Consider the following 12,456-nt stretch of genomic DNA (forward strand, 5'->3'; position numbering starts at 1 on the left):
AGACCACTAATATGATCTGCCTAATGACCGGCTGGGTGGGCGTGGCTAGGTGGTCATGTGACTGGGTGGGCGAACTCGATGTCACTCATGTTGAGGGGCACCTCGCCAGCCTTTACTCGCCCCTCCCCTCCCAACCACTCCTCCCCTCCCCACTTGGCTCCTTAGGGCCCCAACAGGAAGCAGTTGCTAGAGCTAAGCAGCCTCCAGGAGAAAGAGTTGGCAAAACAGCTCAGTTCAAATTGGATCTGGCCGAGAAGGAGGCTCAGAAGAAGCACCTCACTGAGGACTAGGAGCATAGGCTTTCCAAGCAGAGGGAAGGCTTGCTCTACTCATGCCTGGCGACCACTCCAATAAAGTGTATGACTTGCCATTTCAGGCGTTCGCCCTCTCTCTGCACCTGATTACCTGCAAGTCTTCACGGCAGGTAATGAGGAAACAGTGACAGCCAGCACAAACCTTACGTGCAAAACTATCTTCCTAACAGCCTCTTACAAAAACGTCAGGGAGAATCCACGGGTGCAAAGGTGATTTACCTCTTCTCTTATCCCGACGATGACAGGATCCGTCTCTTTCCACTGGCAGGGCTGCTTCTCCACCCCAACACCGGAAGGCTGCTGCCGACTCTGGAAGGTGCAACATGAAATCATCCGTCAGACAAAGAATCAAGAGGAAAGAACGATCAGGATGAAGAGAGGCGCACCCGACTTTCAGACCAGTGTACTTCTATTTAGAGCCCGTGCAGAGATAATAACCGACACTTGTCCCACCTTCAAGGGGTGTGATAGTGTGTGGGAAAGGCCTTGAGAGGTGGAAGGAATGCTGTCTAGGGAATGATCAGATAAGAGACGGCGTAGCCCAGAGCTGCATAATGGGTAGAGAAAGAGCCTCAGAAGAGACCCTCTCTAGTTTCTCAGGCTGTGAAAGGGACAGTGGGAGATCTGTACCTTCAGAGCGGCAAGATTCTCTTAGTGTAGCTTTATAGAAAAGTCAGATAAGAGACCGCATAGCCCAAAGCTGCATAAGGGCTAGCAAAAAGAGGCTCAGAAAGTAATGTTTGCGGAATGCATAAGATATTCGTGTTATACTTTAGTTTTGTATGGTGGAGATAATGCCAGGATGGTTGCACCATGTCCAACTTTTATTTTTAACAATAAAGTATTTTAAAAAAAAGAAAAAAAGAAAAGAAAAAAGAAAACCCTCCACGGGTTGAGGGAAGAAATTGTAGGCACGTTGTTGGCCCAGAAGCCGGCTGGGAACGGCAATGAAAGCCACATGAATTTTACATCCTTCCACAGCCAAAATAAAGACGATTTGAGAGCGCATCAGCTGTCATTCCGGCAGTGCCATAAATACCCTCAGATGTTGCCTTTCGCTGGCATCCACCCTCTCTTCCTGCATAGAAATTTGGGTTATTAATTCGCAATACGGAACGGCTCAATTCACAGAAAAGCGATCGAATTCCTTCTTACCTGCGAAGGGCTCAATTTCGCAGCCACTGGGGATACCTTGGCCGCTTTCTGAAGGCCCGAAGCTGCGGGAGCGCTTTGTGGTAGACGCACTGCTGGAAGCAAGAACACCAAAAGAGGGGGACACACACACTCGCACAACTGCTGCTAGCAGTCAGTTACGACTTAAAAGCCTTAAAAGATCAAATGAGGGGAATGCCCATTCCGAGAAAAGCAAAATTAAGGTGGCCAGCTGAACAGCTGCAATGACCTACGCCCGTCATTCTAGGCTCAATTACTGTCACAAATCGAGGACCGACTGCACCAGTGGCTCACTTGAGAAGAACAGAGCAGGTGGGGACACAGGGAATGCCCCCACCGCAACAGCTTGCAATCAAAGGCCCCAACCACCACAGGGAAGGAAGGGAGGGGGGAGGGGGGGGGAAAGACCGAACCGTACTTGCTGAAGTCACCGGGGTAGAAGCCTTTATGGGGGCAGGAGGAGGCGTGGCTAGGCCTAAGGCTCCTGCAGGGGTAGATTTTGCAGCCGGGGGAAAGAGGAAGGGCACTTGGCTGGCGTTGACGGAAGGGGCAGCAGACTCGGCGGCAGCAAACCTGAAAAGGAAAAACTCAAAATGAAAACCGGCAAAGCCACACCGCCTAGAATTCTTCAATTAGGAGGACACACCGGTCCCTCGGCATTTATCAATCTGGCTGACTTACGAAATGGAGAGGTGCCAGGGACCAAGCGTGGGACACCTTCAGACTAGGGCCTGGGTCTTGGCATAGCCGGAGGTGGAGCCAAGAGGGGGCGCAGCCTAGAACCATTACGTTCCCACGACTGATTCAAAGCCAACCCGTCTCAAAAGTGCCAATTAAAGTGGAGAGTGGACTGGGTTCTTTTTTTGGGGGGGGAATTTTTTTTAAAATATATTTTTTATTATTGACATATAAGTATATTGAACACGGTGTGACCTTCCTGGCATGTCATCCGCCGTGAAAACCAAAGTGAAAGACAAATAACATTGCAGCTCTCCCAGCCAGAGAAGGTCTGTGACCGTGAATCCTCCCTTGAAAGACTTTGCTGGAGGTCAAGGAGCAGAATTCAGAGTCCATTAATAAAAGAGTTTTTTTTTTTTTTTTGTTGGGACAAGGAGTTGGCTTCAGGCTCTTCTTGGGAAGCCTCCAACGGAACGGACCCCCCCCACACACAAAAAAGAGGAGACGTACTTTTCGTTGAGGTTGACCTTGACGGAGGATACTGCTGGCGCAAAGCTGGGCTTAGTCACCACGGGAGGAACGGGTCCGTCGACACGGCTCTTGAAGCTCACCGACCCAAAGGAGAAAGATGGAGTGGAAACAGGGACGAGGCCAGACGGGACGATGGGAGTTTGCGGTGCTTTCGGGGTGGCGGGTGAAGGGAACTCGGAGGCCTTGCTGGTGCTGGGCCCGGGAGCCGCTGTTGGGGCCTCTGATGGGAACTGATAAGGCAGAGAAGAACTGGGAGCCGGGCCAGGGGCCTTGAGCGGAGGGCTTGTAAAAGAGAAGGGGGTGGCCCCACTGCTTGGGACTAAGGAGGGACCTGGGGCTGGAGGGGCTGGGGGAGCGGCGCTCTTGGGAGCAGCTGAAGGAGCGGTGGTGCCTGGAAAGGAGAGATTGGCCATTAACACAAATAATACAAGGAGAGCACGGCTAAGTGAGCCAAGCAGCCGTGCCTGATTTTACAACTTATTTTGGCCGCAGTCGTTAACGAAAATTATAAACGCACTGATTTTAAGTTCTGGTATTTTATTTGAAGGAGGCTCTCTTGGAAAGCCACAAGATCTTCTCAACGCCTCGGTTACCTCTTAGGTAGACAAACACAACTCACAACCCCAAGGAAATCTCCTGGACAGGCGTCAAATGCCTACCTGTGGTTTTCGCTCCCCTCTCCCCTTCTGCAGAGAGAGGTTCGGGGGCCACCAGGAGAGATCGGACACCGGGGTTTTGATTGACCATGTAGAAGGGGCATAATACCCCATCTGTGGATAACAACATCAAGACCGGAGCAGGATCCAAAGTTTTATCTTCACCTGGGAGAATCATACCGAAATGCAACAAGTTCACTCTAAGATAAAAACACACTCTCATAAAATCCAGGAACTGTAAGTAGCACAGACGGTAAAACGAGGACCCAGATTGTTGGGGGGCAATGAGCTGACTTTGTAAACCGCTTACGAGAGGGCTGGAAAGCAGTGGAAAGCAGTATATAATGGATATTCCTTCCTTCCTCTCATCATCCTTCCTTCCTTCCTCCCTCTCATCTTCCTTCCTTCCTCCCATCTTTCTTCCTCCATCCCTCCTCTCATCTATCTTCCTTCCTTCTTTCATTTCCTTCCTTCTTTCTCTCCCTCCTCTCATCTTCCTTCCTTAGAATGCCGTATTGCAGGCTAACTCTGCCAATTGCTAGAGGTTCGATCCTGACCAGCTCAAGGTTGACTCAGTCTTCCATCCTTCTGAGGTGGGTAAAATGAAGACCCAGATTGTTTTGGGGGCAAGACGCTGACTCTGTAAACAGCTTAGAGAGGGCTGAAAAGCGGCATATAAGTGATCTTGCTAGTGTTTTACTGAGTTATTTATGCCACCCAGAGCTGCTTGGTAGAGTTGGACGGCATACAAACTTAATAACAAATAGTCTTGGTAGATTAGACGGTGTCATATGAAACTTTCACCCGTTCTCAGATCAAACGCATATTCCTCATGCTTACTAATAGTTATGGGTGTGTTGTTGCTATAATCAATGGCAACTCCGACAGGCAAGGAATCGTCGCTTTTATCCGTCACGGGAAGCTCTGCGCGACTGGAATCTTCCAACACCCACAGTTCCCAGTTGGTCTGCAAGGAAAATTAATTTGGTTTTTAAAATGTTCTTCGCAAACAGCCCCCCAAGCCCATGATGGGGAACCTATGGCACACAGAGTGAATTCATGGTCTCCTGTAAACTCCCCTCCCCTTCCCCCTCCTCTTTTGTTTCCTCTGTGAGGGGACATTCATCGTCCACCAGTTGCCTCACTCCCAACTCCACTCCTCTTCTTTAGCTCTTCCCTTCGTCTGGCTGCTCTGCGCATGCGCACACTGGGAACAGGCTCCAGCTGTTCCTCTGCCTCACTGAGGTCTGACTCTGAAGGCAGCTGATAACTGGCATACGGCTCTGGCTCCCTCTCTGCCTCCGACACAGAGCCCTCACCAGAGCCTTCCCCAGACTCCAGGACTGGCCCATCTTCCTCCCCAACCTCCGCTGGCGGGCCACAACAAAAGGCACGGATCAAATCAAACTGGAAGTGCTAGAAGGCTGAAAATATACCGCTGGGTTTTTGCCCCCGGCGTTTATCTATCATAAGAATCCAAAATGTGAGTCCCCACCCCTTTCCTTACAAAGAGATCTGCCCGAGTTTGGGAACAGAATTACCTGATCCCCCTGTCTTGACAGGATGCTGACTTCGGTGGAAGCGGCAGAAGCTAGTAAGACCAGATCCCTGGGAAGGAAATAAAATAAAACAGCTGTGAACATTCAAGGAAAATCTTTGTGTAAGGAACAAATTAAGTTCCCACTGAGGTTTCCTGGGGAAAGAGCAGCCTTGAGGGATCTGATCAGCCCACAAACAGGAAATATGAACATAGGACATGGTTGAAAAATATGAAAAGGAACTGAGATGGATCTAATCGTGTTAATTCAGCTCGCAAGGAATTGTGGCTGAGGATTGATGGGTGTGTCTTGTTGTTATTTGTGGTCTGCAGTTGACCAGGGCCTAGGCAGCTCATTGAAATACTAAAACGAGAAAGCACTTTGGTTTAAACCCACGGCAAAATCTTGTGTAACTGCGCCTTTGCTTACCCAATTCATCACCTTACCCCTGAGAAATATCTCTGCCTCGGGTTAGATCAGCTGGTGATGTTATTACACCCGGGGGCATCTAGCTAAAGTTGAAGTTGTCCCTTTGCTGCAAATTCTATATGACTGTATCAATCTGTAGGGTTATTGTCGCTCCCTGAGCTTGGCTGTCTTCTGGCAGACGTTTCATGACCCAACTAGGTGACACATCATCAGTGCTAAGAGGCTTCTAACTATAGATGATGTACCCTAGTCGGGTCATGACAGGTCTGCAAGAAGACAACCCAGCTCAGAGCTACTGTATATAACCAGGGAGCAAGGCACACTGGCACTGATGATGTTGCCTAGTTTGGTCATGAAACGTCTGCAAGTAAGCAGTTACGTTCAGAGCTAACAGAAGGCAATGCTTACTTCCATCTAACACTGATGATGTGACCTAGTTGGGTCATGAAACGTTTGCAAGAAAGGTTGAGAGAGCGCCAAAGATTCCACAGTTCAACCTTGAGCTACAAATATGATCTTCTATGGATACTTACCAGTCTTCAACAAAGTTAAGGAAGTAGTGGTGTAGCCTCTCGGTGCAACTGCCATAACAAGGCTCCATAAAGTTTACAAAGAGCTCAGGCCTCTTCTCTTCTTTTTTCTGAACGGAGGAGAACGGAACAGCTTAGTTTCTCAGCTTTTTTTTTTTTTTTAAAAGCAAGGTGTGGCACCACTGGTGCCATCTGGACCGGTTCCGGTGAACTGGTAGTGGCAACTAGGCCCTGGCGCTATGCTGTCCTATTTAGCCGTTTTCTAAGCCGCGTGGGTGCGGGAAAGCCACACAGGCGGACAAAGTGCAAGCACACTCACATTTTCAGTGTGTGGAAAACCGGTGGTAAAATTGTGTGGAACACCACCACCCCCTCTGTGTGGCACATATTCTCTGGTGGATACATACCGGCAACAAGGCCATAACCACTTCGGGAGAAGTTTCTAAGTTGCCGTCGGCTGCGGCGTAAATGATGGTGAAGATGTAAGTGCCAATCCACAACACATCCAGGACTGGAAAAGAACAATAAAAAGGATTATTTATCTCCTTATCGTTGAGGTGCCTCACAACAAGGTGATTAGTTACAGACTATCTGTATTAGCTTTTTACTTTGGGTTTTTAAACTTCACTAACATTTTCTGCAAACCAAGCGCTGTGCTATCCAAGCCATCTCAGGTTCACCTGGCCTAATTTAACTATTAGAAACTTGCAACGAAATCAGAAAGAAGGCTGACCAGATGTTCCTACCGAAATATCACTAAATTCATACCTTTGACAGGATTATCTGCCACGTAGAATGGAGGGCAAGGAATTGTTTTCTTTTCCTGCAGGTTCTGAAAAATTGAAGAAAAAACATAGTTAGACCACATTTTTGTCTGTTGGTGCAGCACTTCAGTTAGGTTCTAAGTCACACAGAGCTAAGTTAATTATTCTGCAAATTCATCCTTATTCTGGATTTTGAGCCACACCTGGTTGATTTGAAGAATCCATAAAACCAAGATAACTACGCCCGAAAACTCCATCCAGGTCCTTAATCATAAATTAGGAATGGATGCTGGAAATGCAATCCGAGCCCAGGAACTTACTATTATATGTGGTGGACTTGTAGCAAAGCAAGAAAATATTGGGAAAATTTAAGTAGCTGGTTGGAAAAGATAATTAAACAGAATATAGATCTGAAACCAGAAGTATATCTGTTGGGCATAATACCATCATAATAGGATTATAACAAAGGGACCATATAATTAGTTTTGCATATACATACAGCAGCAAGGATTATATTTGCAAAATACTGGAAAAATGAGAATACCCCACCAGATGAGAATGTAATTCAAATAATGTTAGATTGTGCTGAAATGGACAGACTACATTTAAAAATAAAAGATAAAGAAGAATATTACTTGATATGGAATATATTTTACGAGTGGTTAAAGATAAGAGGTAGAAATTAGAGGAAGAAAGACTATTGATGTATGTAAAAATACAGATGGTTTACAACTACAATCATGTCCATATAGTAAACAAAAATGTAAATAAGCTAATATAAAAAGATTATCTGTTAAAATTAATTATATTATTGTTATTAGTACATGTGTTAATATAGTAGTAGTAGTAGTAGTAGTAGTAGTACATGTGTTAATATTTATTTCAGTCTTTTGTCTGGTTCTTCGTTTTTTTCTTTTGTAAATGGTATACCCTGACAATACACTGAATTCAAAATGTTTATGAATAAAAATATTTTTAAAAAAAGATTGTGGACCGGAAATAAGCCAAAATTAAGACTTACTGGCAGATACTGGACCACTGTGCCATTCTGCTTGCCTACTGCCAGCTGTTTCCCTTTAGGACTCCAACACACTGGGGAAAAAAACATTTAAAAAAAGCCTTAAAAACTAACACATTAATTACTGCACCAGCCTGGCTCACAAACCCCAATAGAACCATCCGTTGTTGAGACTAATCAGGCCAATTTTTGCACCCCAGCCTTGTGACACTTTAGGTGTAGTTTGTCAGATAATGAAGCGAGCAACGTGTCAGACTGAGAAGAATATAAAGTCCAACATGGCTTGGTGGTTAGCATGCCAGCCTTGTAAACCAGGATCATGAGTTTGTTCTTCAACAGTTTAGTCTAGTGGTTTAAGGCACCAGGCTGGAAAAGAGAGGAAAGTGAGTTCTAGTCCCACCTTGGGCATGAAAGTCAGCTGGGTGACTTTGGCCTCGTCCCTCCCCCCCCCTCTCTCTGAGCCCACCCCACCTGACCAAGTTGTTGTAGAGAAAATGGGAGGAAAGAGGAGGTATGTTCACTGCCTTGAGTAATTGATAAATATATGAATAAATAAGCACACATCAATAAGTAAGGAATTAAAAACTAAAAAGGAGGAAACCAGGTTTGAATGAGGGGATGAAACCATGAGACCCACCGGATGTGACGGCCACTGAAGCAGGAAGTGTGGCGTACACCTTTGCGGTTTCCATCACCTGCAGGACGGAGACACTCCCATCGGACAGACAGACAGCTAACATTGTGGCATTCACTGGATTCCACTTAAGGTCATTGACCAAAGCGCCTCCCATCTTTTGATAAGTGAACGGTCGTTTTTGCTGTTTAGCCTGTTGGAAAGAGATCAAACGAGCATTTAATAAGGATGGGTGGATGGATGGATGAACAGACAAATAGATAGATGCTACACATCGATGTATGGAGGTAGAGAGACATGGATAGAGACGTGGATAAAGGTAAAGGTTACCCTCGCAAATAGGTGCTAGTTGTTCCCGACACTAGGGGGTGGACCAGAAGTTGACCAGATTAATGCCAGGCACAAAAGATCAAAGCATACATAAAATGTTGTTGTTCAAACTATACAGAGGAATCAGCTCACCTGATTCACAAAGGTGCGGACGTCGAAAAAGCCAATGAAAGACCCAACTTCATTCGAGGCCATGCAAACCGACAGCGTGAGGTTATCACAGCTGAGCGCCAAGTGATGCACCCAAAACTTTGTCGGGACAAAAAGACCCTGGATATTCTCTACTGGGGAAACGAAATGAAAGGAAAAGTTGACACTCAATGACACCTATTCCGTCGAACAACCAGAAAAGCAGCTAAACAGGAGGGAGAACCCGCTATAAAACTAACCTATTTTATTAGGAGAATCTCCAGCCTGAATCTGCATAATCAGGTTTTTCGTCTGAAAGATCTGCAGTCCGGCTGCGCAACCGGTGAAGGTCAGCCCGTATTTGTTGGACACGACAAGCAGGTTGCCACGTTCTTTGGGCAGATCCTCAGGGGCTTCGAAGATCCGGATTTTCTTCAGGGCCCGGAATTGAAAATCCTGCCAGGAAAACACCGCATTAGAAGCTCTACTAGAAAGAGGAATATTCAAGGGGCCGCATGAGACCCCTTTAGAAAAAAAATTTAACTCTGTATGTCTAGTCTAATGAAGAAAAGGACTAGGGGGATGATAGCAGGCTTCCAATGTTTGAGGGGCTACCACAAAGAAAAGAAGGCTCTCCAAAGCACTCAAGGGCAGGACAAAGAACAACGGATGGAAACGAAGCAAGGAGAGAAGCAACTTAGAACTGAGGAGGAATTCCCTGACAGTGAGAAGATGTAATTGGTGGAATGGCTTGCCTGCCTACGTTGTGGGTGCTCCATCAATGGAGGCCTTTAAAAGACTGGATAGGCATTTGTCCGGAACAGTATATAAGGTCTCCTGCTTGAGCAGGGGGTTGGACTAGAGGACCTCCAAGGTCCCTTCCAACCCTATTATTCTGCAGTAACTGAGCTGAATGAGAATAGAACCCCTCCCAGCCCTATGGTTCTATCTTCTAACTGTTAAAAAAGTAACTGTTGGTTTACCTGCTTTAGGTAACCAAAGTCAGGACAATTCTTTTGACAGTGGGACCCTGGGGGCAGCAGTAAATTCCAACTCCTTGGCTTGGAAAACTATTAAGTTACTTGAATAGGGATAATTTCTTTGTTTTATCTTTAATTGGGGGGGAGGGCTCTCTCCATTGGGGACCCAGCTTGGAAAGCTCCTGAAACCACTCCAGATACCGAGAGGGGCAGCACACAAATTTACTAAATAATACATTAAAATTAAATAAAGTAAAAGGAAAATGTACAGTATATAATATGTAAAATATTAACGTAATTTAATATAACATAATATAAATACATGATGTAATATAATATAATACATAACATAGCACAGTATAATATAATACAGTATAATACAATAATATAAAATAAATATAATATAACATAATATAATATGCATCACAATAACATATATTGCATAGTATATAACAATATATAATAGTATAGTATAATACAATACGATACAATTCAAAATATAATATAATAGTATAATGTATAATAATGACATGACATGAGATGCTTATCCTGCTTGGCCTACCTGGCGGGGTTGTTGTGCAGGAAGACTGTAAAGGAATAATGGAGGGGGGAGAGAAGGAGAGGGGTGACTCCCCCTACCCACTTAAAAAAGTCCCCCCCTCAAAAGGACATAATGGACCCTGGAGGGGGGGGGGTACGACTAAAAATCCTCCTCCGTCTCTTTCTGCCCCTCCCCTCCAGCCCCTCACGCGGCTCCGAAGCCAAGCCTCACCTTCATCTCCCTCTCGGGGATCACGTCCATGTCGTCGCCCATCTCGCCGCCACCGGCAGCCTGTCCACGCGCAGCCCGCTCTTACATTCCCCGTTTTTGCAACGAGGGGGGGGGAGGAGAACTCGAACGGACTCGCGGGAGCTTCCTCTTCCGGCGACGCTCTAGGGGCGGCTTCCGGTTTGACCCCCCCGGAAGTTCCCAACGCTCGGTTCTTCGAGAGGGAAGGAAAAAATGATGTTCTTCCGGTTTCAGCCCTCTTCCGGTCGGTCATCTCTATGGCTGGTGCTAAGGAGATGAAAACAAAAGCAATTAGGACATAGATATGTGAAATAGAGTCATGTATACTCTCCGACTTCCGGGATAATTTATTCACCCCCTTGACAGCATCTAAATACAGTAGCTCATGAAAAAAATTTTTTTACAATAGAAGGGGATCTCTTTTCAAGAGGAGAGCCTCAAGGTGGAGCACTTGCCTCACCATCAGGAGGTTGTGAGTTCAATCCTAGGTAGAGGCAGATGTAAGGCCTCCTGCTTGGGCAGGGGGGTTGGACTAGATGACCTGCAAGGTCCCTTCCGACTCTGTTCATCTATTACTTCCCCAAGGATCAACCCAATCAGGGTGGCTGCTTGCGTTTCTCCATCCAGAGGCTGCATTTGCACAACTGCCAAGCGTTTTGCTCGAATTGGTTTTAAAATTAGTTGTGGCAAGGCAGCCGCTGTATGCTCATGGGACGATGTTGGGGGGTGGGGGTGCTATGCGAATCCTATGGTTTAATGGTGGACAGGACCACATGGTTTGAGATACTGGGGGGGGGAAAAGGGAAGAGATGCTGAGAGTGCCTGAGTTTTATGCCCTCTCTGGGCCCCACCCCAGAGCTTCCGTCCCTGTGCAAGAAATGCACTCTGATTGGTGGTCAGGGGTCTAAGTAACTTTGTAGGCTGCCTTTCTTTTGAATCCCAAGTGTGGTTGAGCTGTTGCTATTATGGCTCTGCCTGAAGGAGGTAGATCTTTGTTATGTAGAATAGACTGGCTCAGGCCTTAATGGCCCATTGACAAAGGAGGGGGGCAGGGAGCTTCTCTGTCTTTAACATGTTTCTTCTTTTCTCATCCAGGGAAATATAATATTCTGCCTTTTTAATATTTCCTAAAATATTTCATTTTTTCTAGGAGAGGGTTGGGTGCTAACTTCTTACACATTCTGCACGCCCCTCAATAGCTGGCTTCGAAGAAGACAAATGTTCCTCATGGCCCATGTCGCTTAGTTGCCTCCTTGTTGCTAAGCCAAAATTTGATTAACCCCCGTTGGTTGAATAAACCACCATTGGGTGGATTGACCTGGCACCCTGAGTCAGTCCTCCTAAGCCTTGGTTTTCAGCCTCCTGGGTTCACACTAACCAGGAAGCTAAAGCCAAATAATAGTTTTGTGGCTTTGTACAACGTGTGACTTCAGAAAGTGTCAAGTGAAGGGCATAAAATGCCCGTAATCCCATGTTGTGTGAATAGAGCCAACATCCTGATTTTAGCAAGTGGCACAAATCCTCGTACACACAAGAAATCTCCTGACAGTGAGAACAATTAACCTATGGAACAAAAGTTGCCTTCGGAAGTTGTGGGGGCCCCATCACTGGAGGCTTTCAAGAAGAGACTGGACTGCCATCTGTCAGAAATGGTGTAGGGTTTCCTGCTTGGGTGGGAGGAGGGGGTTGGACTAGATGACCTACAAGGTCCCTTCCAACTCTGTTATTCTATTCTATGGTATTTTTCATTGGTGTCCATGATATATACCTCAGAATCTGATTTATTTACTGTGAATCTAAGAATTGTATTACATAGTTCATTCGTGTTGAAAGCCAGCAGGGGGCGCCTGTAACCATCTTGGGCGGACTGACCTTGGAAAGCTAAGCTGGGTTGAAGCTGGTTAGCATTTGAGTGGGAGATGACCAAGAGACCCCGGGCTGAATGGTTAGACTGGGAAGTTA

The 12,456-nt window shown here is 46.2% G+C and overlaps 1 protein-coding gene across 1 annotated transcript in view; it reads right to left on the reverse strand.

Moving 5' to 3' along the window:
• Nucleotides 1-12,385, reverse strand: part of NUP214 (nucleoporin 214) — a 58,881-nt gene extending 46,496 nt beyond the window's left edge. Inside the window, exons 1-16 of the mRNA XM_081967362.1 lie at nucleotides 12,367-12,385; nucleotides 10,477-10,761; nucleotides 8,985-9,180; nucleotides 8,728-8,879; nucleotides 8,269-8,458; nucleotides 7,635-7,705; nucleotides 6,618-6,681; nucleotides 6,257-6,360; nucleotides 5,853-5,959; nucleotides 4,894-4,960; nucleotides 4,193-4,319; nucleotides 3,356-3,517; nucleotides 2,676-3,087; nucleotides 1,906-2,060; nucleotides 1,470-1,561; nucleotides 534-623 (exon numbers count right to left, since the gene is read on the reverse strand). Of these exons, the coding sequence (XP_081823488.1) occupies nucleotides 534-623; nucleotides 1,470-1,561; nucleotides 1,906-2,060; nucleotides 2,676-3,087; nucleotides 3,356-3,517; nucleotides 4,193-4,319; nucleotides 4,894-4,960; nucleotides 5,853-5,959; nucleotides 6,257-6,360; nucleotides 6,618-6,681; nucleotides 7,635-7,705; nucleotides 8,269-8,458; nucleotides 8,728-8,879; nucleotides 8,985-9,180; nucleotides 10,477-10,518 (2,031 nt within the window). The 5' untranslated portion in view covers nucleotides 10,519-10,761; nucleotides 12,367-12,385. The remainder of the gene's footprint in view (nucleotides 1-533; nucleotides 624-1,469; nucleotides 1,562-1,905; nucleotides 2,061-2,675; nucleotides 3,088-3,355; nucleotides 3,518-4,192; nucleotides 4,320-4,893; nucleotides 4,961-5,852; nucleotides 5,960-6,256; nucleotides 6,361-6,617; nucleotides 6,682-7,634; nucleotides 7,706-8,268; nucleotides 8,459-8,727; nucleotides 8,880-8,984; nucleotides 9,181-10,476; nucleotides 10,762-12,366) is intronic.
• Between the last annotated feature and the right edge of the window lie 71 nt (nucleotides 12,386-12,456).

This window comes from Natrix helvetica (genome assembly GCF_964273705.1).
Source record: "Natrix helvetica genome assembly, chromosome: 15".
In the NCBI taxonomy this organism is placed as follows: Eukaryota; Metazoa; Chordata; class Lepidosauria; order Squamata; family Natricidae; genus Natrix; species Natrix helvetica.